This window comes from Lichenostomus cassidix, chromosome 1Aa (assembly GCF_008360975.1).
Source record: "Lichenostomus cassidix isolate B80296 chromosome 1Aa, HeHo_3.0, whole genome shotgun sequence".
NCBI classification, from domain to species: domain Eukaryota; kingdom Metazoa; phylum Chordata; class Aves; order Passeriformes; family Meliphagidae; genus Lichenostomus; species Lichenostomus cassidix.
Genome location: NC_139480.1, coordinates 54249701 through 54277180, shown reverse-complemented (window position 1 = coordinate 54277180; position 27480 = coordinate 54249701). Strand labels below are relative to the sequence as shown.

The 27480-nt window shown below is 49.2% G+C and overlaps 2 protein-coding genes across 5 annotated transcripts in view; one reads left to right on the top strand and one right to left on the bottom strand.

The window, feature by feature from the left end:
* The first annotated feature begins 3926 nt into the window (after positions 1-3926).
* BHLHE41 (basic helix-loop-helix family member e41) lies at positions 3927-7851 on the top strand. 2 transcript variants are annotated; one of them, XM_085049076.1, is made up of 5 exons: positions 3932-4165; positions 4424-4487; positions 4769-4876; positions 5098-5209; positions 5333-7851. In XM_085049076.1, the coding sequence occupies exons 1-5, from the start codon at positions 4104-4106 to the stop codon at positions 6355-6357; spliced, it is 1371 nt and encodes a 456-aa protein (XP_084905202.1). In that variant the 5' UTR covers positions 3932-4103; the 3' UTR covers positions 6358-7851. The 2 variants fall into 2 exon arrangements, with proteins under 2 accessions (XP_084905201.1, XP_084905202.1); XM_085049075.1 differs by having other exon boundaries at positions 3927-4165; positions 5098-7851.
* A 14299-nt stretch (positions 7852-22150) lies between these two features.
* Positions 22151-27480, bottom strand: part of RASSF8 (Ras association domain family member 8) — a 78803-nt gene continuing 73473 nt past the window's right edge. For all 3 annotated transcript variants that reach the window (XM_085049064.1, XM_085049063.1, XM_085049065.1), the window contains exon 6: positions 22151-26446. In XM_085049064.1, the coding sequence (XP_084905190.1) occupies positions 26325-26446 (122 nt within the window). In that variant the 3' untranslated portion in view covers positions 22151-26324. The remainder of the gene's footprint in view (positions 26447-27480) is intronic.

Sequence of the window (27480 nt, the reverse complement as noted above, 5' to 3'; positions counted from 1 at the left end):
CTGGTCTCCAGGACAGCAGGACCTTTGTTCTGACCCAGCTCAGGTTTTTATGTGCTTGCATTTCACTTTTCCCCCAGTTTCAATCTGGTCATCCCCTAACTGAAAAATCCATTAATAGGTCAACGTCCAATTTCCCCTGGTTGAATACCTTGTTGTTCAACCAAAATAATCCAGACCCTTCAGCTGAATTCTCTTTGTCCCCCACTTTGTGGCACACAGATGACCAGTTCTCTCTAATTTGATGGTTGATTCTAGTCATACAGCCAGACTAGATAATTTAATCTCTTTTCATGAAGGCAAGTGCTCACTGACATAAGAACTGACCCCATCAAATTGGTTCCTAGGCCTCCCATTTCAGAGCCATTCCTTTATGCTGTGGTTATGACCTGAGCTGAACAAATCTCCCAGAAATATTTTCCTCAAACACTGTGGCTTTTGCACTGATTCAGCTGGGACAAGTAGTTTGATTCCTTCCTCCTGGAGACTGGAAATGCTGGTGGATGTTGGTGGTAGGCGGTGTGCTCGCCAGCTCTTGTCTGCAGCAGGAGGCTGTTTTTTCCTGCGGTGACCTGCAAGCCTTTTATTTCCTTTTCTGACTGATTTTCTCAGTTTCTTAACTCTTTGCTGTGGTTCATCTTGGCTTATAAATTGGCCAAAGATTTTGTTGCGCCTCTTGTTTTCTGGAAAACATTATTTTGCATGATACTCACGCTGCTGATCACCCCTTTGATCTATCCTGCCCCTTTAAACTGGGAATCCTCCAGGAGAATTTTGCACTCTCTCTGGACACTGAAGTCTTTAATCCTTGTCTGCAGGTGACCTCTTATAAAACTCTCTTAGAAGTTTCCAGATGTTGCTTGAACTCCTTTTGCAAAGTCTCCAGCTGTCTCGGCTCATGTTTTGCGTCTTTGGTAATTTTAAATTTCCGTTCCCACTTGGTTCCAGAGGAATCCCAGAATAAGGACTTATCCTAGAAGCTGAGTCTCACCCCGGACATTCTTTCCATAATTTGAAGGTTGTTCCAGAGAGGACGAAGCTGGCAAAGAAATGCTCCAGAAATGCTCCAGGTGTTCCACAAGGAGGTTGCTCCAGAAATGCTCACCCCCGTGCTCCCCGTGCTGTCTGTTAGAAACCATGCAAAGCCCTGCTTTCCTGCCCATGGGAGCAGGAATGACCTGCAGGGACCTGTCTTTTCTTTCAGAGTTCAAGCTCCCTTTGAGTTGGCACCCCCAAAAAGGTCCCCATGTCCTTTATTTCACAGTAAAGCTCCTTCTTTTACATGGGCTGTGCCTCCAGTTTTCTCGATGCTTTCTCAAGGACCACTCCAATCAGGAGGAGAGGAATTTCATGCTGAAGCTGCTTGCTTCTCTCTGCTGACTAACAAGAGAGCCTGCAGCTCCACTTTAGATGTCCAGCATGGATGTCTGACTTGGGACAACCAATGTGTCCTTGATGAGCAAATTTCCCTTGCAGTCTGTGATCCCCCTTCCTGAGGGAGATGCTCTATATAGTCCAGGCTTACCTGAGGTAATGTGCCAGTGGAGATTGAGGTTGGATATTAGGCAAAGGTTCTTCCCCCAGAAGGTGGTCAAGCAGGCTCACTGGGGAAGTGACCGTGGCCCCAAGGCTGCCAGAGCTTTGTTTGGACAACACTCTCAGGCACATTGTGGGATTGTTGGGGTGTCCTGTGCAGAGCCAGGAGTTGGATTCCATGATCCTTGTGGGTCACTTCCAACTCAGAACATGCTATGACTCCATGAACACATGTGATAGTTTGCTTTCCTCACCAGCAGCAGATTTTCCCAACCACCTCTGCAGCAGTCCACAAGCCTTTCCTTCTGACCCCCCCACTCCTATAACCTATAGGCACATGGCACACATGTATGTTATTTATTTTTGTCCTCGGTTTAGCTTCACGGGCAGTGTGGAAATGCCATCAAGTTAACAGGGAGAGAGCTGTACAAGCCCGCAGTGCCGCTTGCTGCTTGCCAAGCAGGAGCCTCAAACACCTCATCAGAGCCTTCGCTGCTCCTAAAACCTCATTCGCACTTTACATACGGGCAGTGCGGTTCGGCAGCCCCCCCCGCACGCAAAAATCACGAGTTACCCTCCTGGCCAGATTACCTGTAAAGCACGATCGCTAGACAGGAATGATGTGAGGTTCCCGTCTCCGTTTTGGCAGGCGGGGGCGTGTTTTGTGTTTATTGGGGTGATTCCCCCGCCTCCCCAGCCGCCGGATTCCGTGGGAGCCCGGGTTTGGAGGTCACTCACCTCCAGGAGCCGGAGCCCGCGGAAGGGAGGGAGCAAAACCCAACCAAATGAAAAGCAAGCGGTCAGCGCCGGCGGCGGGGATAAACACATCGCTATGCATCGCCTCAGCTGACACTTCCCGCCCGCGGTTCCCGCCGGGAATACCGGAGAGCAACCCGCCAGCCCGGCTCGGAGAGGGGGCGGTGGTGTGGGGGGTGTCCGCTCCCCCCGCCCCGCACGTGGGGCCGGGGCCGCCGCACTCGCCGCACACGCCGCACACCCCGCACGTTGCAGGGCCACACATGCCGCGCCGGCGTGCAGGCACGGCGCACACGCGGGGACACGCGGGGACACGCACACCGGGACACGCACACGCGGGGACACACACGCACGCACAACCAGCGCCTTTGCACGGGGCGCGGGGCAGAGCATCCCCTTCCCTCGGGCACCGGCACCCCCTCCCTCCGCCGGCAGGACGCTCCTGGCGGGCTGCCCGGCAAGGGGCGGGGGGCGCGGGGCAGGAGGGGCACGGCCCGCGGTAGCCCGAGCCGGGGGTGCCCGGTGCCGCCCGGTGCCGCCGCCTGCTAGCGGGGGGCGGCGGGGCAGGGCCGCCCGGTGCAGCCCGGCGGCAGTGATGTGGCAGCAGGTCGGGTCACGTTGCCGGCCCTGTGCTCGTACCAGTGTGAGACGGGATTAGGGAGGCGGCTGTCGGTGCCGCCGCCGCCGGCGGGGAGCGGGGGCTGCGCGGGCGCGCCCGGCGCGCAGGGACGCGGCCGGGGGGGCGGGGGGGGTTCCCGCCCCGCCCCGTCCCGGGGCTGCCGCGGTCCGTCACGCTGCACCGGTACAAATCCTCTGCCAATGTCACCCCCTGCGCCCCGCTGGGATGCGGGCTGCCCGAGGGCAGCGTCAACAGCAGACGTGTTTATATTACAGATAGGCGTATTTTTATATATATGTGCCTCTGTACGTGAGTCCGTCTGTGTAGATGGAGGGCTTCTGCCCCGGTCTGGCGTTGCAGGCACATCCGGCTCCCGTCCAAAGGTCGGGAGGGAGAGCTGCCGGGAGCAGCGGCGGCCAGGCGGGAGCACCGGGGGACGAGAGCTGCGGCACGGCGGCGCCGGGCCAGGGAGCGCTCCGCGCAATAACACGGGTGTGCGCCTGTTCGTGCCCACGCATCCTATAGAAATCTATAGAGAACGTATGGCGAACGTGACCCCCTAACCGCTTCCCCCAAGAGAGGGGCTCGATTATTCCCCTGTTCTCTCCCTGGGCACGTTTTCCACGGCCGGATCTCCTCCCCAGATACAAGGGGAAAAAAATACAATAATAAAAGTAGAATTTTAAAAGAAATTATTAAAATTAGAAAAAAAATAAAAATAATAAAAATACAGTAAGAGTGGCAATAATCACGGAGGTAACGCTGACGATGACAGCGGCAGTAGCAGTAACGCGGGGGGAAGCCGCTGTCTCGCAGGGCGGCCCCGGGCGGGCGGTGGGACCCCCCCGTCCCCTCCCCGGTCCCGCCCCCGCCCGCGCCGCACGTGAGCCGGGTGCGGGGCTGGCTGGCGGCGCGCGTGCCCCGCGGGCAGGCGCGGCGGCGGCGGCGGCGGCGGGAGCTGCGGGCGTGTGCGCGGGGAGCGCAGCGAAGGCGGGCAGGGGGGGAGCGGCAGCGGCGGCGGAGGCACTTTGGGGGGGAGGGGGGGGACGAACCGCCGCACACTTTTGGCCACTGCACGGGAGAGGGGGGACGGAGGCTGCATGTGCGCAGCGTCGCTCGCGGATCTCCCGAGACTGATCTCAGCATCCCGCAGGCTCAGTCAAAAGCAGCGACTAAACATCAGCCGCTGCCAGACATGGATGAAGGAATCTCCCGCTTGCCGGAGAGGCAGCTACTGGAGCATAGGGATTTTATAGGGTAAGGCGCCGGGGCCAGTATCTCCGTCTCGTATCTCTACGGCGTTTCGTCTTCTTGAGAAAGTGCTGCGAAGCGCTGGGAGCGGCGCCGGCTCCCCGGCGGGGCGCGGGGCTCGCCGCCTCCCTCCGCGGGCGGACCCGGCCGAGCCCTTGCCCGGCCCTTCGGGCAGAGCGCTCGGCGCCCGTGTGCCCACTCGAGGAGGTGCTAGGCAAGCTCTCGCTGCACTTGCCGATGCTGGATCTTTGTGTTTTTCTCCAGGCTGGACTACCCTGCCCTGTATATGTGCAAACCCAAGAGGGGCGTGAAGAGGGACGAGAGCAAGGTAAGAATAAGTTTCTGGGGCTCTCTTCTCCTTTAACCGCCTTATTGGGGTTCGCTGAATTCTGCAGCCCAGCTTCACTCCCGAGAGCATCCCCGGGGGGCTGCGCATATAACTTGCCCCCCGAATTGCAAGTGGGTTTACGAGCGAGCTGGCACGGCGGGGAGAGCGGTGCCTTGACGATAATTTGCGCGGCATGTGGTCCGCATGACATTTGTTTTGGTTTTGATCAGCGTTCCGAGGGACCCTGCCTAACACTTGGCTTTTCCGGGTTTTGCTATTAGGAGACGTACAAACTGCCACATAGACTGATAGAAAAGAAGAGGCGAGACAGGATTAACGAGTGCATTGCCCAGTTGAAGGATTTACTGCCCGAGCATCTGAAACTGACGGTAAGGTGCCCAGGAGCGTGTATGTCCATGCAGATGCGGGCGCCGGCAGCCTGCCCGCTGCGCAGCCCCCGGGACGCCGGGCTGCCTGCCCGCTGCCGGCCCGCCGTCCTGGCCGTAATGCCTCAGGGACCAGCTACACCGAAGTTAAAGCAGGCGGCGTTTGGCGGTAGCCAAAACGTGCCGGGAGGTAGCCGAGCTGCCCCCTACCCTTGCCTTTGCAGACGCTGGGACACCTGGAGAAAGCGGTGGTGCTGGAACTGACTTTGAAGCACTTGAAAGCGCTAACAGCCTTAACGGAGCAGCAGCACCAGAAGATTATTGCTTTGCAGAATGGTAAGCGGGGCCCTGGGGGCGCCGCCGCTGGGGCGCACCGGGGCGGGCGGGGGGAGGCGCGGAGCGGGGAACCCCATGCCGGAGCCGCGGGCAAACGCTGTCCCCGCTCGGTCTCCCCCGCAGGGGAGCGGTCCATGAAGTCTCCGGTGCAGGCCGACCTGGACGCCTTCCACTCGGGCTTTCAGACGTGCGCCAAGGAAGTGCTGCAGTACCTCTCCCGCTTCGAGAGCTGGACCCCCCGCGAGCAGCGATGCGCTCAGCTCCTCGGCCACCTGCACTCCATCTCCTCGCAGTTCCTCCCCGGCCCCCAGCTCCTCTCCCCGCCGCCGGGCCCCCTCAGCAAGGGATCCTCCTCCTCTTCCTCCCCGCCCGCCCCCCGCTGCGCGCCGGTCCACAAGCCGGAGGGCCAGGCTAATTGCGTGCCCGTCATCCAGCGGACTCACGCCGCCGAGCTCAGCGCCGAGACCGACACGGACACGGACAGCGGCTACGGCGGGGAGGGCGAGGCGCGCCCCGAGCGCGGAGCCCCGGCGGCGGCCGGCGGAGCGCTGCCCGCCCTGGCCATCAAGCAGGAGCCGTCGGGGGACGAGCTGCCCCCAGCGCCCAAGCGGCTGAAGCTGGACCGCGGCGGGAGCCCCATGCCCGGCCCGCCGGGGCTGGCGGCGCGGGGCGCCGAGGCGGCGGCGGCGGCGGCAGCGGCGGCGGCGGCCGCGCTGGTCAGACCCGACGCCTCCCTGCTGGGCTCGCTGATGGCCCTGGGGGCGGGCGGCGGCGGGGCCCCCTTCGGACAGCCGGCGGCGGCCCCTTTCTGCCTGCCCTTCTACTTCATCTCCCCCTCGGCCGCCGCCGCGTACATGCAGCCCTTCCTGGATAAAGGCAGCCTGGAGAAGTATCTCTACCCCGCCGCCCCCATCCCGCTCCTCTACCCGGGCATCCCGGCCCAGGCGGCCGCCGCTGCTGCTGCCGCCGCCGCCTCCTTCCCCTGCCTCTCCTCCGTGCTCGGCCCCGCTGAGAAGGCGGCGGCGGCCGCCGCCGGGCTGCCCCCGACGCCCCACCTCCCGCACCCCTTCGCTGCCGCCGTCGCCGCCGAGCCCGGCGAGGAGCCGGAGCCCGCAGCTGCCGAGGAGCCCGGCGCAGAGGGCCCGTGAGACGCCCCCGCGGGCTCCCCGCCGCCGCTGCCCTCCCCTCGGACTGAGGGGCCGTCGGGCCAGCACTTGCGCCCCTGGTTTCCTTCGGAGGGCAGGGGTCCCCGGGGCCCGTGATCGCCGGGAGCTGGCGGCCGCGGGGTGCTGCCAGGGCGGCAGGTCCCGGAGCGGCTCCCGCAGAGGACCGTCGAGGATAAAATTTGCTACTCAGTATTTTTTTAATGTTTGGCTTTATAAATGCATAAATAAGGAAAACAAAAAAAAAAAAAACCCAAAAAAAAAAAAGAAGAAGAAGGAAGAAAACATAGTAAGGATACTTCTTTTTTTTTTCTCTATATAGAGTAATTAAATGTGGCACCTTATTTGGAATCGGTTTATACAGTGTGTCCCTTAGTCCCACCTGGGACCTTGCACTTGTTGTCCGGGAGACCTGGATGGGTTCAGGGTGAGGGCGGGGAGCGAGGCGAGGGAGGAAGGGCAGAGCCCAGCACCTGTGCTAGCACTTTATGGAGAACCGGAGCGTGGAGGATGCACCCTGAGCCCAAACCTGCAGTGCCTTGAGCACCCGGGGATGCCGCTGGCTCCAGCGAGTTTTGGGTGTGCAAGGGAAGGAGGGTCAGACCCATTACATAACCTTGTGTTTATTTCTTTTCTTTTTTTTTTGGCTAAGGTATACAGGTGTGGCAAGTGCATTTGTTCTCACCCCATCTTTATTTAATCCAATATGTTCCCGAGAGTTTTTCCCCACCCCAAACCTTGCTGTATAAAATGAATGTTACTGCACTGAACTACAAAAAACCCCAACCCCTTCTCTCCCCCAAGAAAACACAGAGCAACTTGTCAGCCTCAACTCATTTTATCCTAAATTCTGAGTGACACAAACTGGAGGTTGTAGGCAAACACCTCGCTGTGCAATCAGAAACGATTATACCAGTTGGGGTAAGTTTCCCATATGGGTTCTCCCCTCATCCCATGCTCAAATACTGCGATTTCCCTTTCTGGAGACAAACCAGACGCCAGATAATCACACAGATAAAGCTTTTATAATAAGGCTTAAACCAAGACCTTGCCTAGATATTTTTAGTTTGTTGCCAAGGTAGCACTGTGAGAAATCTCACTTGAATGTTATGTAAGAGGTGAGACACCACAGCCTGGCGAGGAGTGTGTGTGTGTCCGGGGTCCGTCAGTCCGTTTGGTGCATCTGCTGCTGCTGTTGCTACTGTTTGCCTCAAACGCTGTGTTTAAACAACGTTACAAAAAAAAAAAAATCTTACTAGCCTACAGAGTGGCTGTATGTAAATAGTTGTTAATACATCCAATTAATGATGTCTGACATGCTATTTTTGTAGGGAGAAAAATATGTGTTAATGATATTTTGAGTTAAATATCTTTTGGGAGGATTTGCTGAAAAAGTTGCACTTTTGTTACAATGCTTATGCTTGATACAAGCTTATGCTGTCTTAAATTATTAAAAAAATAAATCTTGTCTGCAAGAAACCAGCTGTTTTAGAACAGTTTAGTATGTGATATATTAGAAATCAATCTTTATATTCAATATTTTCCAGCACTCCATGAGTTCTATTATCTAAATATTTCCACACTATTTTGTGATTAAAAAATTCTTACTAAAGAATAAAAACTTTAATACACAAAATGGGGTTGTCTACTAATTAAAAAATGTAATGATAATACATAATAATTGGTGCATTGAGCTTCAAACTGTATGACTGCGTGGCTAATGATAATTTAATTCACATTTTTAATCTGGGTTTGAATTTGCTGGGATTCCTGTAACTCTCTTTGGCAAACTCTGGTCTAATATGTGCATATTTTACAAAGCCAAGTGTAAAGCATGCATGTGGAACATGCATGTTTCTTCTTGACATCTACTTTTTTCCTCTTCTTTTTGCAAAATATTAGTCTCTAAAATTAACACTTGACAGCCCTGGTGCTGCATGGGAGCTCTCTTTGCTCACAAGGAGCAAACTTTATGATTTGTCTGACAATCTAATGACGTATCATAATCTCTGCAAGAATGAATGATGGATGTCCCAGCTTGGAAATACTCTATGACAACTGAGCATTTTGTGGTGGGGGGAGAGCAGGAGAAGGAATAGAGTGGTGGAAGCGGGCAAATCATTCCTAGCATGGAAATGAAACACCCTAAAGACTTCTACAGATTGAATAGAAGAGCTGTAGATCACCTTTCCCTGTAAAAATTCTTGTAGAGAAATAAAATTAAAGGAACCCCTCAAACAGTAGCCAGTGTTTACGTAAGAGAGAGATGAAGGGAACGTTCCGTGCTCCCTCTGCTGGTTCTGCAATATCGGTGACTACACTGACAAGGAATGAAGTTTGAGTGGAATAAAAAACTCCTAAGAGTCGTGTTCATTCCATGAATCCTTTAAAATACAGGAGGAATTATAAATTGGGTGAAAAATAAGTGCTCCTTTTGAACGACTCGAGTAGGATTGTTAAGAAATAGGTATGTGTCTTCACATGGAAGCTAGAGTAAATTTAATTCCTATCAGAGATACAGGCAGGCTGTCTGCAAATACCAATGGACACATAGATGTGTTTTTTCCATAAATAATGGACCAAAGGCTGCTACAGTGCACCACCCTACCTGCTGGAGTCAATTACTAGGTATGGAAATGGGAAAAAATCTGCATGTGGCTCCAGCCATCTTTGGATCAGGTTCTGCTCCCTGCATTGTCACACGAATGAAAGTGAGCTTGGCTCAACCCTTCCACTCGTAGCTTTGACCTGCATACTTGAACAGCTTAACATTTGTTAGGCTACCAGTTAGGCTGGGATGAAAGTGCTCATGTATTCCAGCTCTTCCTGACAGCCAGGGAATCAGCCTGACCGAGCTCAAAGCCCTTCCTACCATCTCACTACAGGCACACAAAGAGTAGGGAGCCATAAGCACTCCTTAAAAAATGTTTAAAAAACAGTGCCCCTCCTAAAGAGCGTAGTTTAAAATCTGAGTGTGAGCAAGGCTTTAGGTCTCCTTCAAATTTCCCTCCTTTGGGAATATGAATAGGTTTAAGTTTCACTGGGCTATAAACCAAGATCCTTAGAGGGCTTTATCAATTTCAGTATTTACCATGTACAATAACAGGAAGGCTTGTTTTTATTAGCCCTTGAATCAAGTGTGCCAAATGACTTCATGCCAAGTTGCAGCATCAGATGAATCTATTACATTTTATGACATAAAACATAAAGACAAATTATGTGTGTTCTGATAATCTCAATGCCTGACAAATGCAAACATGGGGAAAAAAGGTTTGTAATTGAGGCTGATAACCCACTGCTGCTGGAGGCAAAAGGCAAATGACAGGAGGGACCCTAGTGTCAGCCTTAATTATTAAATTCCAGGCTTCCTCAGATCCCTTTGGAGCCTAAAGCAATTTGTATATCTTGAATTTTCTTGAGGTTAAAAACAATCAGAGAAACACTGGACAAGAACTTCCCAGCTTTAAATATACATTCCCTTATGGAAGTGCTAAGAGTGCAGGACTGGGTGCTACGTTTACTGTTTACACTTGAATCCATATTCTGTTGTCCCATAAACTACAAGATAAGGGATGCAAGCTTATTTTCTTAAGCAATAAACTGAAAGCAGATCTTACTAACCAGTATATTATAGTGGCATGACAGCCTCCATTAGAGTGTGTTAAATAACCATGGTTGGGATTGTTAAGCCAATGGAAGGCAGTATCATGTACCTCTGACTGAAGGACAAGGAATTTTTATATTTGGGAGGGTTACAGTTACAGAACTTGACCATCAGCCCTGTTTAAGACAGGCCTGACCTACCAATTAAGCCATGTGACTCCTTTTCTGGAACATAATGGGCCTTGGAGTAGGTCCTGGACCTTGTGTTTTGGACCTTGTTTGTTTAATTTTCGTCTCTAGTCAGGGCAGACTGGATGTCTAACATCCAGCAAGCCTGGAGATTTTGTGCAAAGTGTGTTTCAGCACCTGCAAATTCCTAGCCTGCCCTTAACCTGGGTCTTGCAATGCATTTCTTTCTCCCTTCAAACCTCAGCTCTTGGAATCATGTGATCCCTGCCTTCTTTGAGAAGTTTCCTGCCTTCTAGTTGCAGAAATGAACATGAAACTACAACCCCGGAGAAAAAAAGTAATAAAAATGTGAAATTTCCTCTCTGCCAAAAAAAGCTTTGGATTTTTTTAGAGCCAGCTTCACTCAAGAAAGTGTGAATCTCTGCTGACTGCCTCTGGTTCTCCTGCAGGCTCCGAGCAGCTCACTGGGAAGCAGCAGAGAGAAGCCGGTGGCTCACCTGCCGCCAGCAGCAGCTGCGCAAGCCGTGGGCTGGATGTGAGCAAGGCCGAGCTGCTCTGCTCTCTGCATCCTTCCCGTGGCTCCAGCATTTCAGCCTGCAGGGCTGTCAATCTGTCACAAGCACTAAATTCAGCGCAGCCTGCATGACAGCGCTGCCGCGGGCTGCGGGAGCTGCCCTGCCTGGGACAGGCTGTTCTGCCTCGCTGAACTCACGGGGCACCCTGTGGCAGCACACCTGCTGCTGCCACCGCTGCCTCTTCCTGGGCTGCAGATATTCCCCGGCCTGCATGACCCTCCCGGCACCCCAGAGGAGGCAGGCGGTGCCTGGGACAGGCGGGGAGATGTTTCCCCATGCTTCAGAAAGCAGGGACTGTGATTCCACGCAGCTCTACCACATCACAGGGACAAGGGAAAATTGCTTCTCCTGCCTTCATAAAGCCCTGTTGGTTGGTTGTTGGGGTTTTTCACTTTGCCTTTTACTATATGTTTTTAAAGGATGTGATCAAACCACTCTCACAGCAGAGCAATTTCTAGGGAATAACTTCAGGAAAAGAGCCATGTAAATATGGCACCTTCTTCCTCAGCAGAAAATTGTCTCCCCAAGCGTGTTTGGGTTAATACCTGAAGTACAGAGGCAGCTGTGCTGACAGACACTGAAGTGGATTCTATTCTCCCACTACTTTATCAACAAGGTTGCCAAGGCTTCAGCCCTGCATTTGGTGGCACACAGGCCCACAGCCTTCTTTATACATCATGTTGTTTGCAGAGGAGCCCACCTAGGTGGGAGCAGCAGCCCCTCTGCATGGGCTAATGGTTATAGTGTTGAGGGCTTCAGGCTTGGTTAAAGTTCACTGCACTGGCTTCAGGTTTGGAGCCTGTGAATAGTGACCCTGATCAGCATTTTTATGGTATGGAGATCACAGCTTCCACAAAGTTTGTAAGACTGGGCCCTAAGTTCCAGCTGTAGGACCTGAAATATGAGTGTCCCCATCAAAAACAATCATAAACCACCAAGAGCAGACTGTAGCAATAAAGCAGCCTGAACTGCAGGAAAAAAAAAAAGCTTCTCTTCACAGAATCCCAGGATGGTCAGGCTGGAAGGGACCACAGTGGGTCATTTGGTCCCACCTCCCTGCTCAAGCACACGGCACAGGATTGCATCCAGATGGTTCTGGAATCCCTCCAGTGAGGGAGACTCCATATCCTCTCCTGGCAGCAAGATCTCCAAATGTGTTTGCAGGACTACCAGCAGGAGAAACTGAGTGTCTCCTTTTAACATGCAAGTTGAACTCTTTTGTTCTGCACAGGACTGAGAGGCTAAAAATGAATGAAAGATGAAAAATCTCTTTATGCTGTGCTTACAACGAGAGGATGTAAGTCTTAAGGTGTGCCAGGGAGGTTTAGGTCGGACATAAGGAGAAGTTCTTCACTGGGAAGGTGATCAGACAGTGGAACTGGCTCTCAGGGAGGCGGGGGAATCACCATCCCTGCAGGTGTGTAAGGAAAGGCTGGACGGGCACTCAGTCTGCTTGAGACGGTGGTGTTCGGTCATAGGTTGGACTCAGTAATCTCAGAGGACTTTTCCAACCGAAATGATTCTATGGTTCTGTGAAGAGAGAAGGTCTGTCGCACTTGTGCGCGCTGGGCTCGCTCGCACGGCAGGAGCGCTCGGGCAGTACCCGCGCACCCACCGGGCGCGTCAGTGCGGACAGCGCTGCCGGGAGGCACCGCAGGGGGCCTAGGGGCCCCTTCGCGGTGATTTCGCCGGAGAATCCCCTGCAGCCCGCCCGGTTCCCCGGCAGTCTCCTTCCCCCCGCCCCTCCCGGCGCTTCCCGGCTCCCGCCTCATCCCAAGTGCGCGCCCGCCCCTCAGGCCGCCGTCGTCACGCGCGCGCCCGCGTGACCGCCGCGCACGCTGCCCGGCACGTGAGCGCGGGGCCGCGCCCGCCGCGGGAGGGCGGGAGGTGGTGAGGGGGCGGGGCCAGCGGCGGTGACTGCAGCCATTGGTCGGCGCGCGGCTCGCGCTCCACCTCCCCTCAGGCGGCCCCGCCTGCCCTCAGGCATGGCCGCCCTGGGCGGGGGATCGGCACTGCTCCCGCTGAGTCACAGGGTCAGTGAGGCTGCAAAAGTCCTCTGACAGCACTGACGCCAACCTGCGACCGAACTCCACCGCGTCAGCCACGCCACGGACTGAGTGCCACGTCCAGCCTTTCCTTAGACACCTGCAGGGACGGCGGCTCCACCGCCTCCCTGCGAGCCAGTTCCACTGTCTGATCACCCTTTCAGTGAACAAATTCTTCCTACTCTGCATTGTTGCGGTCTCACCTTGATTATTGAGTGCAGTTTTGGTCACTGCAATATAAGAAAGATCTACAGCTGTTAGCATCCAAAGGACGGACATGGAGATGGGGAAGGGCCTGGAGCTGAAGCCACATGAGGAGGGGCTGAGGGCACTTGGTTGTTCAGCTGGAGGAGACTGAGGTCAGAGCTCACAGCAGTTCTGCAGCTTCCTCACGAGGGGAAGGGGAGGGGCAGGCCCTGATCTCTGCTCTGTGCTGACCTCTCAGGGACAGGACCCAGGAAACAGCTGGAGATGTATCAGGGCAGGGTTAGGCTGGATATCAGGGAAAGGTTCTTCCCCCCAGAGGCATTGAACAGGCTCCCCAGGGAATGGTCACAGCCTCAAGGCTGACAGCTCCAGGAGCTTTTGGACAACAGTCTTGAGCACACGATGTGACTCTTAGGGACTGTGTGTGCAGAGACAGGAGTTGGACTTGTGGGTCCATTCCAAGTCACCGTATTCTGTGATTCTGTAATGTCCAACCTAAACCTCCCCTGGCACAGCTTAAGACTATGTCCTGTCTAAGGGCTGCTGAGGGGTTCAGAGTCACAGTATTCAAGAGGTTTGCCTGATGCACATTGAGCAAAGAGAATGCAACGTTATGCAGGTATGGGCCAATTCTGTACAGAAAATAATAAAAATCAAGAGGTTTACAGCCCTTGACGGCATCAGCTGGAGCATCAATAAATTAGGGAATGCTTTAGCAGAGGCTGTTTTTTAACTTAGATTCTTAAGAAATAACAATATTGTTGCTGTGACATAGAATCACAGAATGGTCTGGTTTGGAAAGGACCTTAAACATCATCTAGTTCCATTCCCCTGCCATGGGCAGGGACAGCTTCCACTATGCAGGTTGCTCAGAGCTCCATCCAACTTGGCCTTGGACACTGCCAGGGATCCAGAGGCAGCCACAGCTTCTCTGGGCAACCTCTGTCAAGGCCTCACCACCTTCACAGGGAAGAATTTCTTCCTGCTATCCCATCTAAACCTCCTCTCAGTCAGTGTGAAGCCATTGCCCCTTGTCCTGTCACTCCAGGCCCTTGTAAATAGTCTCTCCATCTTTCCTGTAGGCTCTTATAGGTCCCTTTATTTCAGAACTGTTGGTGGTGGCAGCACTGATGTGGTGGCACCTGTTGGACAGACCAGCAAGGTCAGAAAATAACAAAGCTACCTGAGAGGAGAAACCGAGGCTCCAGCCCTGCTTTGCTGCAGGTTTATGCATTTTATATTCCAAGTCCACTGGAATAAAAACAGATCTTCACGGGAACTGGGGCAGGAACTGGCACTGTGGTTTCCTCTTCCCCCAAGTGCAGATTCTAATCAAACAGGCTAAAGCTATTTCTTAGTAAGTGACTGCTTAATCATTCTGTGCAAACTAGGGCAAGATCCACCAGAGAAACAGTGCACACATCTCTGAGAGCAGCTTTTGGCACAGGGAGCAGCAGATGCAGAGGTGAACCTCCTTGGAGGAAGAATATTCAATCCCAATCACCTACTGAGACATAAATATTCTCGGTCCTGAACTATGACTCAAAGGCAGGGCTGCTTCTCTTCCAGCTGCAGCTTTTTGTGTGAGGACTGGTGCCCTCTGTTGTTCCAGGGAGAAGCTGCTGGGAGTTAGGGAATTGAAACCTTGACTCTGAGGTGGGTTTGTTTTCTCCAGAACTGCAGTCTCTGACAGATACTCTGGTTTGGAGTATCTGTCAGAGATACAGGGAGTTTGCTAGATCTGTCATGCAGAATGCATTGCCAGCAGAACTTCCTTTTCCACAGTAGAGTCAGAAATGAAATGTGTAGAGGCAAATGGACCAACATGACTAGGAAAAAAATGCTTAAAAATTTGAAAAGTGTGTAGAATAAGCAAGAATTCCTTTTTACCTGCTACAAAGGTAATTGAAGGGTTTGGGATGCATGTGAATGAGGGTCAGAGTTAAGACTGCCTGTGCTTCGCTCAACATCTCCTGATGTCTGAGAGAGAAGGAGCTACCTTTGCTTAACAAGCTGCCACTATTAGAAGATCATTCTGGGCACTCCTAGTCTGTCTGCAAAGGAAAATGTGTTTGTGTGAAGCTGGGCTGCACATGTTCCTGCTCCTTGGCTGTGTTTGGAGTGCAGTTTGCTCTGCAGAGCGCAGAAATAAGGATATAAAGATACATCCATGTCTGCAAAATGTGAAGTGGCTTTGAAAAATGCCTAACTGGTCACGGGGCTGATTCTGGTGTTGTAAATGACGAGGTAAGTACAGTTATTTAAAATGACCTTTGAGAGCAATCTGTGAGCCATGCCCCAGGAGCCAGCCGTGGGAAGCACGCTCCCATCAGTGTCCTGCCAGGCCCAGAAGGCATTTCCAGGAGTCCAGCTGTTTGCTGTGATTGCTGAACATGCAGAGTCTGCAGTACCTGCTTTTAAAAGTACACGGTGATGTCACAGGATTACTTGAGTTTAGTAACGCTGTGGCAGTGCATTCCAAGGGGTAGAGGGCAATTCAGCTGCCTGGCAAAGCCAGGGGGAAGATACTGCATGTCCCTGACTTTTGTTTTCCACAGAGATCACCACCTGTACCTTCAGGAACAAAGCTGCCTGGGCTGGGGCAGCACCCTGGTAGTTTAGGGCTACCCTAGCACTTTCCCTAGTGGGTACAGCCACATCATAAAACAGAATCACAGAATGGCCTGGATTGGAGGAGATCTTCAAGATCATCAGTTCCATCTCCTGCCATGGGCAGGGACACCTTCCACCAGACCAGGTTGCTCAGAGCCACATTCAGCCTGGCCTTGGACATTTCCAGGGATCCAGGGGCAGCCACAGCTCCTCTGGGTAACCTGTGCCAGGGCTTCACCACCCTCACAGGGAAGAATTTCTTCCTCATATCCAATCTAACCCTCCTCTCAGTCAGTGTGAAGCCATTGCCCCTTGTCCTGTCACTCCAGGCGTTTGGAAAGAGTGTCTCTCCATCTCCCCTGTAGACTCCCTTCAGGCACTAGAAGGGGCAATTAGGTCAAACCATCTGCATTTGTACAAGCCTGTGAAGAGGGGATTCCCTCCTTTCCCCGGGTGTTCCTGATGCCTCCACACAGCAGTGCCCTCAGGATGCAAGCCTGACTCCTCGACTGAAGGCACCTCCACGTTGCAGGAGAGTCTTTGAGCTTCTGACAAGAGAAGCAATAAGCTAAGCAGAGTTACCTGAAGTGGAAATCAGAAGAGACTCGAATAATGTAAGGAGCTGAACTCCTGCATATGCTGAAACCAGTGTGCTAAAATCACCAGTAAATGAAGATGCTGATTTTGCAAAGTTTTGAGTATAAAACAGATTAATTAGATCTAAAAGGTAAAATCTGTATTGGTTGAAGTTGGTGCAACACTTGCAAAAGAAGAGATTAAGTCTCACCTCTTTTGAAGTGCTCTCATTATTTAATTTGGAAGGGATATAAATCCTCTGCTATCAGAAAGAGGTTTAACCTCTGACTGAAGGGTTAGGGAAAGCTTCCTCACTAAGTAGGTTATTTTGGTAACTCCACACCAAGGGTGGTTTACTGTTGAGCTGCCTGTGCCCAGTCAGCTCTTGCTATAGAGCTTGAGGCACAATGTTAGGCCAGGTGGCCCCACAGCCTCACTGAACCATTGCTGGACAACTCTGTGTTGGTCAGAACAGACTTTTTAGCAAATGGTCCATGTGAAAAAGCCAGTACATGGAGATGAAGGGCTTGTACTCCTGGGAAAGCCCTGCACATCCCCGGGCTTTAGTTTCCCAAACTGACAAAAGGGATAATGACATCTAATGAGTGATTATATACACGTATGTTTGCATGCACATATAAAAAATGTATAATTTGGATCATTGTTACACAGTTGTAACATAAGAAAGTAGTTTTTTTCTTGGGAATTTTAGGAATTGCTGAGAATTGGGAATTGTGCTCTCACAAAGATATGTCAAACAAGGTACTCACACTTTCCAGGCTACTGCTTTTGCAGTTTTTCACAACACCTGGATGACGTGTTTGTCCTGTGTGGCTGCATCCTGGGGAAACTGCATTCTTCCTGCCACAGGAGAGAGGTGTTCCTAGAAGTAGGTGCCTCCCGCTGTGCAGCTCCTCAGATAATGTACAAAGGTAGCAGCAAGAACTTTATCAAGCAGGACATGAGATAAGGTACTGCAAGGCTGCTTATTCACTGCCTTGTCAGATGCCAGCAGCTGCACTAATTCTTACTGAAATGGGTTCAGATGGCAACATCTTTAAATGCTCTTTCACCTCAGAACTGAGCAGTGGGGAGTCTCTGTGCTCAGACATGCTGAAGGGTGCCCATTCTGTGCAGGACTCCTGTGTAAGTGCAGCTGAGGTGTTTTTTAGTTAAATTTATTTGGAGCATGCAGAGAACATTTTGGAATTGGGAAACAACCAAAAAAGGCACTCTCCTACAATTGCAACTCTTGGGTGCTTTATCTCTTCAGCCACTAATACCAAAGGGCATTTGGTATCTATGGAAAATTGTGAGATGGCAACCTGTCATGGTGCATTACTGGTTACATGCACGTTCCTAGAACATCCTAAGGCCTGTGGAAATACTGGAACATTCGGGACCATCAAGCAAATCTCAGCCTGCTCACTCAATTGTTTCTATTGATTAGGTACAACACCCTCCCAAGCAGCACTTGCAAAAGGATTTAGGCTGCCTCTGGTAATAGAAGCACTTTGCAAGAGGAGAGCTGAGCAGAAGTTGAAATGAGGTTTTATTCCTTAGCTTGATTTTTCTTTTTATGCCTTTGCAAAAAGAAATCTACTTTAAGTTAAACAACAATTCACCTTCAGAACACCCCAGCTCCCCACAGCACTACTGCATCTTGCTCTCACTGCAAGGAAAAACCAACTCTTGAGTGACTTCTTGTCACTCTCTTGGTAGGATATAAAAATACACTTCATGCAGCAGTGTCTGGATGGCACAGCCAAGTTCAGGACCACATTGTGCTCAGTACTATTTGCCAAACAAATAGGAATGGAGATGCTGTTCCCCACGGGGCCTGCCGTATACACAGACAAAGTCAAAGGGGATGAGGCAGTATTATCTCAGGCTTACAGCTGGGGGACTCCAATCCACAGGGATTATAGTAGCTTGCCTAAGGTCACACACAGGAATCTGTGGCAGAGCTGGGAAATGAAACAAAAGCTTCCCAGGCATGGGTAAATACACCAGGCACAGGATAGAATCTAAAATGGAATGTTTCAATCCACATCTGTACAGGTTTCAGAAAGCTTCCAGGCCTGCTCAGAAACTGCAGGAATGGCATCATTTGTGCATCAGTTACACTGATACTGTGTCTAAGACATGGCTCTTTTTAAGTATTACTGTGTCCTTTCTGAAAGAACACGTGTAAAGATGGAAAGTTGGGTGCCTTATGCGATTCCCTATCACGTGCTGTGAATTCCTAGAAAACCGGCTTCCCATCTCAGTGCATAGCTGCTGCATGTACTGCTGCCCTCTCGTGTGGGCCTACCGGGAACTGCAGCGTTGTCACAGTCGAGGGGACACAATTACCTGCTGCCTGCCCCTGGCATAACCTTTCACACGAGCCCTGCAGCTAATGGACATTGTTGCCTTTCTCGTTTGCTGTGTCGCTGTCTCCTCCACGCTCATTTTGTACGTGACACGAGCAACATGACAATGGAGAATGCAGGTCATAGTCTTGGCAGCCATGCTGCAGATGTGCCAGGTCAAGGGACCACTTAAGACAACTTTACAGCAATAAAGTGTAGTCAAAGGTCAGCTGGCACTCTGGGGCTTCTCTTCAGTGTGCCAGGACGGCCAGTTCCACCTCATCGATCAAAGCTCACCTCAGGCTGATTGGGACTGCTAGAGACATCATCTTTTCTGGGCACATAACATTTCATGAGCACCAGTTTGATACACCTGATAAAAGTTGTGACAGGTAGTAATTTAGGAGAAGCTCCACAGGCAACCACAAAGCAATTCCAGTTATTTCCCACTTAAAGGCTGGCCTGAATTTCATTTTAGCAATAGCTCCTGATGGTACTTGTGTGATACCATGTCACTGGCTCCAAAGCTGGATGATTCACTTTCCATCACACTGGCAGTGGAAGGGACTTCAGGGAAAATAGAAATCAGGTTAAAGGAATTTTACTTGGTCTACATCTCACTTCTCTCCTTCCCCCACTCTCCCATTTTTTTTTCTTGACCAGAAGCCCTCCTTTTTAAAATACCTAGGCAGGTAATTATTGGCACTCATTTGTGTTGCATGGGATAAGGTGGGTTTTTTAAGTTCACTTTCCAGAAGCCCAGCTGGAGCTCTTCTGAATATTTTTCCTTCAAACTTTTGCTCATTAAAAATAAATCATAGAAAACTTTTCTTCCCTACAACTTCACCCAGGATTGAATATTAGATCTTTAATCCTGCGTTTTCCTACTAAGTCTTCCAATTACCAATTACCTGCCTCCCTTTGCAGAGGGGTACAACAAGACAAAGCGTGTAGCTGAAACAATAAGCACAGTGTGGTATAGTGGTATTTCACCTCCATCAGCTTCCAGATGTCTGAACAGAAGTGTGATGATACTGTGATGACACTCTCCCACAGATGGCAGACATCCCTGCAGCCTTTCCACAGCCAGGGATTCAGATCCACAAAGCCTCTAGGAATGAAACTTCAGATTGCATGGGGGAGAAACTCCAGGGCTGTCTGTGTGGCAGCAAGGTCTCCTGCCTGGGGGAGGCACACACAGACCCACCAGAAGGGGCATGAGGACACTGGCAGTGCCTGAGTTGATCAGACAAGGGTGGGGTTGAGCAATGAAGTTTATCAGCTCTGTTTGCACTAGCTCACGCCAGAGGCTCCATTCCAGTCAGCCCCTGGACAGCACACAGAACTCACTGCAGAGGATGGGAAAAATGGACACAGCATACCCACCTGGAAAAAGGGAACAGAATAGACCAACTGAGATTGTCTCCATCCAGTATTTCTGGAGAAAGTTAATGATGAAGCAGTGGCTGACCCAGAAAATACTCATTAACACTAGCTACAATATCAAAGGTAGCAAATACATTGTTTTCAAGCAAGGCAAGAATGGGGACCATTGCTCATTATGCCCTACTTCAGACACTAGACATCTTAGTTGAAACAATCATTAAAAATTTGGCTTATAAAGGAATACTACCTAGCTGACACAGACGTGACAGGCAGAAGAATTCAGTACAGCTTCTGAATGAAATGGATCATTGATCTGGTCTGGTTTTGCAACTCATTAGTGGTGCAGTTACACTGAGCTAGTTAGTGCTGGAGCAGCCACATACAAATACGCCACTTTGTTCCTTAAAGGCAAAGGCAAAGATCAGAACCATCAGCTGTAGCTCTGGCTGTGCTGAGCACGCTGGGAAACATTAGTTACCACAAAACCCAGCTAGCTGACTGGCACAGGAGCAGGAAAGGGCACCTTTCAGAAGCAGAGGGCCTCCATAACTTCCACAGCCCTGACAACAACAGTACTAGGGCTTCGGTGGAGTTCATGACATTGTCTCTTCGCCAGTCAACAGTACTACTACTGTTAGCTCATTTCTCCTCACATCTAATGAGATTAGGCTCCAGTTAGCTTAGGAAAATCCATTTGTTGTGATATTAGACTAAGGACTGCATTTGGATGGCTTAAATCACAAGTCTCCAACTGTAGCAAGTTCCCAGCCTCGATTAGCTCAAATGATCTCAAGCAATCTTCAGACCCTCTCGGGTCCTCAGCACAGTAACTACACCTGAATCTGGCCTAAAAGACCTTCTGTTCCTTGTTCAAAGATTAATGTCTTTCTGCTCCCTGAAGCATCAGGGCACCCTGCATTTGTTCTGGGAAGGGTCTGGACATTCAATTCCTCTCCCTGATCACCTCCACGTCAACCTCTGCCTCTTGGCTTTAATTACACTTCCCCCAAGTTGCTGACCAATTCTGTCTTTTCAGGGCTCCTGTTAATCTTAGTAACAGTTCCTCAGCTGAAAAGAAGCTCCTCTGCTCTCTTGCAGTGCCTGGGTTTTATCTTTTTGAGATTACAGCACACTAATGATAGAGAATCTCTCTTGTCTGCCATAGAGGTCCCACACCAACCAGCTGTGTGTCCCACAACCCAACAAAATTGCCATTTAGGAGAGTTCCTGTGTCCTAATGCTTGACACAGGGCCACTTCTGGGATTGTTTGAGCTGGACACACCAACCTTGGCCTTGGCCCTGCTTTCAGCTCCCATGTTCTCTGACAGAGTCCCAGCAGCTCTATTGTGAGACGTGCGCGACATGAACGGTGCAATTCCAGCAAACCATGAACTGTAAAGACCCAAAGTTTCAGAGGGGAATTTATTGTATGGGAGCATATCCAATATTTTTTGTCAACCATTCATGAGAATAAAAAATAGAAGCTTTTTAAATGACAAAAAAAAATATAGTTACATATAATACAGATTTTCATCTTGCATTGAAGCAGAGCAGTAATAAAATGCTCGTCACTCGTGTTTTCACAGTTAGTTTGCGTTGCTTCTCTAGGTTAAAGCATCAGCAACTCAAATGTTCCAGCCAGAACCCCTAGTTAGCAGTTTCGTGGGATGATGGTGAGGGTGAATGCTCTCAGCATTCTCATACACTTCACAAGTAGAGCAGACACACTTGATCCATTTTGGCACTACCAAAATTTTTGGAGGTACCAGCTACACTTGAGGCATCCTTGCCGCGACTGAAAGGGTTTTGTATCAGAACATGTGTTTAGGCCCCAGTCAGAGACACATCAATGGAACACTCCAGAATGTGCTTAAATCCAATGTGGTTCAAAGGGCTCCGAGCTGATCCTTTGTGAGCCCCTTGTTCTGCCCTCACAAGCACTGCACACGGGTGTGAAGCTCTGACCAGTACTTGATCACATGTGTAAAGTGCTCGCAAGACCAAAGGACTTAACATTCTTCAGCACTCCCCTTAGAGACCTAAAGGCATTCACCACATGCATACATTTAGGTATTTACTACACACACTTACATCCCACCCCCCATATTACTGCAATAATTCTTTGCTGGTGTAACAGCTCATACACCAAATTTCACTTATTTAGTTTTCTATAAACATAGAAAAAAAACACCTGAAGAGAGCTAGAACAGCTTTCAATCAGTCACTATATTGGCATTGAAAGCTTTATTTTGAAAACTTTAAGCAGCAATACTGAATAAATAGACAGAATGATTGTTTTGTCATCTCCATACAAGTGATGGCCTTCATCCAAAACATTAAAATACTGTAGCAAATAGAATAAACATGCACATACCAATGTTCTTAAAAAAAACAAAAACAAAAAAAAAGGGAGGTGTAATATAAAAGTAACACTTTGACACTTTTTTTTAATACAGTACAGACCATTAGAGAGGATTTTCTGGAAAAAAATATCTGAATACAGTTTTGTTATTTACATGTATCATTAAGGCCCAATTCACTCAAGTTAATGCACATCAGGAATTTATATGCTTCAAGGTAACTTACTAAAAATTACAAGATCAATTTTTCTTTGATCATACTCATATGATCCCAGTTCAATAAAATAATGCAATACTCTTCATGCTAAAAACAAGGCAATTACTGCCCCAAGAGGAGTTTTTTTATTTCACTAAAGGATCTTTTCACCCTCTTACCTCATATGTTTGCATATTGCTAATGCTAGTAGTGGTAGTTCTCTTCTTCAAGAACTTCCTCTCAACTTGCCAGGGTTTATAAAAGCAAGCAATCTCAAAGCTAACATACCATTTCCAGAAGCAATTCAGGCACTTGGGAACCTAAGTCCCACTGAAGCATACTTGTAGGCAGGTTCCTAGCTGACTTTTCAGAGTGGGACTTGGGTTTCTCTCTTGCTCAGGCGTTCACACTGTTTACCTTAGCCTTAACCTACTGGCTTTTCAGATGGTCATCCCCCTCTTTTCCCCTAACAACATAGCATCTCCAGCAAAAATGAACTGTATCCTCATGGGTGAAAGAGGTAACACAGTTAATTTTCATTAGTAATAAATTACAGGAGTTCTCCATATAAATTCCCTGTGCACTGGAAAATAGTGCTTGTGTATTCAACTATTTAATGCAAGCAAAAAACCCCATTTTTATCATGCTGCCCAGTAAATAATATGGCACTTGTTAAAATTAGTATGTGTGTAGCTTCCTTTCTGCTAATGCCCCAGAAGTAGGTTTGGAACACTTGTGAAAATGGACTTTTTGTACAGTTGTAAAGAAGGAGCAAGTTTCCGCAGTTGATCAGAAGCAGAACTCAGAACGTCGTGGTGTGAGGAATTTCTCTAACTGTTACACATGGTTCAATTCACATTTAATGCAAGGGCATGCCATTTCTTTTTGGTTTATTTACAGAGAGAGCGAAAATGCTACGGAACTTCAGCCTGGGTGAAATTCAATAAGCAAGAGGAGTATGGTGGGGGCAGGGGAATTTGTCAGTGTCTCACAACTGGCACGTCTGGATACCAAAACCTCTCCTCAGCCACCAGAGTGACTGAAGCTGCAAACGTTTTTCAGATCACCTTGACATGTGCCAAAGCCCTGACAAGGAGGGGCCACTCAGGGGTGCTGCAGTGGTCACTCCTGAGCCAGCTCCAGGCTGGCCCCTGTGTCAAACAGCTGCTGCGGTCAGCAGGTGCTACTTTTTAACTCAAACGGCAAATTCCTCCCTTGATTCTGTTACAAAGCTGTCATTTAAGTCCTCCAAAGCTGCTCTTACTCTTGCTTTTTATCCTTTCCCTCCTCCCTCCGTCTTAAAGAATAACCTGGCAGAGAAAGAGAGCAGGTTTTATGGTGCAAGAGCCCAGTTCAGCTCAAACTGACATCTGTGGGAGATGGACCAGTCACAGAACATGACAAAAACATTAGCTGGGGTAAATATGCTGATCTGCCTTAAAAATACTTCATCTCAGGACAAGACTGTTTCCCCCCACCCCCATGCAGCATAATTTGGGCCAGACTTTGCAAGGTGCTGAGTGCCTCAGTTCTCTAACATCAAGAGGTGCTGAAGATGCAAGATATCCACTGGAGAGGGCCATTTCATTTCTGTAAATTGAACCCAGAATGTAAGGCATAAATGCTCAAGTACCTTGGACAGATATTGTCCCCAAACTATGTATATTTTACACTTTTTTTAAAATATATATATACACACATTCTTTCTTTTTTTTTTCTTTTTTTTTTAATACAAAGTTATGGGCACAGTAAACATGAGCACAGAATTGTGATAAACTAACAGTAAAATAGGTGAGCACTGCAAAGGTTCCTCAGGTAGGAATATCTCATTTTCCAGTTTGCTCACAAGGGAAGATGAAAAAAAAAACAACTAAACAAACAAACAAAAAAAAAAAAACCTGATAAGTTAAACAGTAAAAATTCAGAGTCCATTTGGAAAGGTCCTTTATATATTCACAGCCTTATCTGTTGCTGTTAGTCTAAATACAGCAGCATTTTTAGAATATATGATGCCATTAATAAGTGGAAAGAAAAAAAATGCATTAAACACTCAAGAATCCTACATCTTCTACTATATCTTTTAAAACTTCCATTTGTCAGGAAGCTCCTTTTTTAAAAAAGGAGACTTAAATTAACATTTATCTGCACATCAGTGAATCAACACAAGAGGATGCTAGGAGTTAAGTATTTTTTTATGGCAAAAAGCTTGGAGTTTCCTACCAGTGGTAAAACCCTGATCCTGCTAAGGACATCAGGAGTTCAGTTGTTTTGCCACTGACTGAGCCCAAGTTTTCAGTCCTGCAGTGAGGGCACAGTGTCCCCCTGTGGTGCCCAGGGTGGGGATGATGCTGTGAGTTAGAACAGAAAATCCAAATGCAGCCAGAGAATGCCCATCCCTTCCCTAACTCATCCATGAGGCCAGCCCCCAACGTTCACAGTGTCCCACTGATGCCAGTCCCTTTCTCCACAACCTTGGTGTCCCCTGCAGCAATCTCACTTCAAGGCCTGGAACCACTGAGTTATTTGGGAGTGGCTACTCTCTGCAGGGAAACCTTGTTCTCTAATTCTTTCTTAGCTTCGATTGCATTAGAGCAACATTGAGATAAGACAATGTTCTCTTTTCACGTTTTGTGAAAAATGACCACCAAAAGTGTGAATTTCCTGCTTGGAAGCTTTACATTCTGTAAGTGACTGTCTTTCAAAGGGGCCAAATGTCTCCACCAGGGAGCTGAATGAAATCCTGGCCTCACTCCTATTAATAAGAACTCTGCTATTGACTTCATGGGACTCTGCCAGGTTTCTTTCCTTCACAAAACTTGAGTGGATTCTGGAAGGCTGGAAGAGGATACTCACTTGTGTTGCGTTTTTCTTCCCCTCCAACAGCAAGATTAGTTACAAAGCAAGAACACTGTAATGGCTAGTGGAAAAAATAAAGTACAAAATCACACACAGTGGAAGCCTCCTACTCTCTTTTGGTAAGATATATGAAGACAACTTCTTACATTGTTCTTTTCTCAAAAGGCATATACAATGTGGCAAAATATTTCAAATATACATTCTATATAATAAAATATCATCTAACTAGTGCATTCTCAATCATATGCTGGAAATATTTTTACCAAGCCAAGGTTTAAAATCCATAAATCTTCTGAACGCTAGGTGCTTCATTCAAGGCAGATTCAACAGCAAGTAAATCCCACAAACTCACTTTTCACGCCTTAAAAGATAGCGATGGATGGAACATGACATGATGACCCACAACAGAAATGAACGAAGTTAGTGGTGAGAAACCACTGCAATGGTTCAGCACCCCTCAGAACTCTGCATTGCAGGTTGCTGTACTTGATCAAATGGGGGATGTTTGTACACACAAATTAAAGTCACCTTGTCAGACTGACACACAGCCATACGTGATAATTCACAAGTTAAAAATAAAAATATAAAAGGTCAACATTCACAGGTCCATTGATTAAAGGGAATAAATTAAACCTCAGTTAAGTTGCATACACGGTTTCCTTCACCCTCAGTCTTCCATTTATGCCTATACAAGGAACAACACTTTCCCAAACACTTCTGAAGTGGCAAAAACAATGAAGTTTTTTTCACTCAAGCTGTGTTGACAGCAAGGTCATCCTTGCCAATTATGAATTGAGACAGTTCCTGTCTCTTTAGCATCAGTGCACAGGGTATGGCTCCAAGTGGTGTTGGAGGAAGAAAAAATAATACGGTGGCGTAACAAAAAAAACAAAACAAGAAAAACTTTTTCCATTCATCACTGGCAGAATAAAATAAAGTGTATCTTGTCCAGGGTACCTTACTAGGTCCTCTCTAGAAGAGGTATGTATTGTCATACATAAATGCCCTCCGGGTTAAAACCAGATGACAGGGGATTCTGTAGGATCCGAAGGTTGCTGGGGAGTTGTCTTGAGGAGCCAGGGCGCTTCAGTGACCCAGACTGAAAGGTTGGCTCTGCATGAAAAAAAGGGCAATTAGAAAAGTCATCAGCAGGGGTGACATTCATAAAGCACCTCTCCTTCTCCTGCTTAGTGTGATACAGAAGAACAAATTCCACATATAACAAACAACTGAAGTGCCTGGCTAGGAAATGAGGAGATCTAAGGTGCACACTTCCTACTCATTTCAAAACAGAACAAAACCCATGCAAAATAATTACCCTCCCATGAGAAATATGTATATAGATACACACATTTGTATGGTGATGTGCAGAAAGAGTTTGAACCTCTAACACAAATCAAAGCTTCAGCTTCCTGCCCCCTTAAAACAGGTCATACAAATGCTGGATTTTAAGGCCTGGCTGTCTTTTCTCCTCTCCCCACGCCATTGCCCTCCCTTTTGGTCAGAAAGTTTTCTGAGTAGAGGGACAGACCCAGCACAGGAGAATGCTGAGACAAACAGCCCCCCTGGAAGCAGAGTGCTGGAAAAAGCACACAGCCATGCTGGTGCTGCAGCTCTGACACGCATTCAAAACGCTCCCATAGTTCTGCCCAGGAAATCCCGAATCCAGATGTGGGCACGTGCAGCCGCACTGATCTCACCAGGGGCAAAGTCAACTTGCACCCGCCGCGACAGCCATCTGTGCAGGACTGCTGCATGGCTGGCAGCCCAGCTGGATTAGCTCCTGTTCCCATGCGGCTGCTGTCTGGCATTTCTTGGGATCCAGACACATTCCTTTCTCTGCTTTGACAACACCCCCACCAGAAGAGGAAGAACCCAGACGAACGGCAACGTCAGATGTACGGTCACGTTCAGTGCCAGCGTGACAGCCTGCAGCCACGGCAGCCACTCTTGAAAGCTGCAGGCTTAATGGGCTGCTGATGGGACAAACGCATGCCCAGGCACAGTGGGAGAGAAGTTCTCCACATACTGCTCTTTATTTAGAGCCTGCTAAACCCTTGGAATGAAAAGAAGTACTCCACAATGCGCTCTCTTAGAGTTTTGCTAATGTCTTCGCTAAGGGAGCATTCATTTCACGTAGGAGTGCC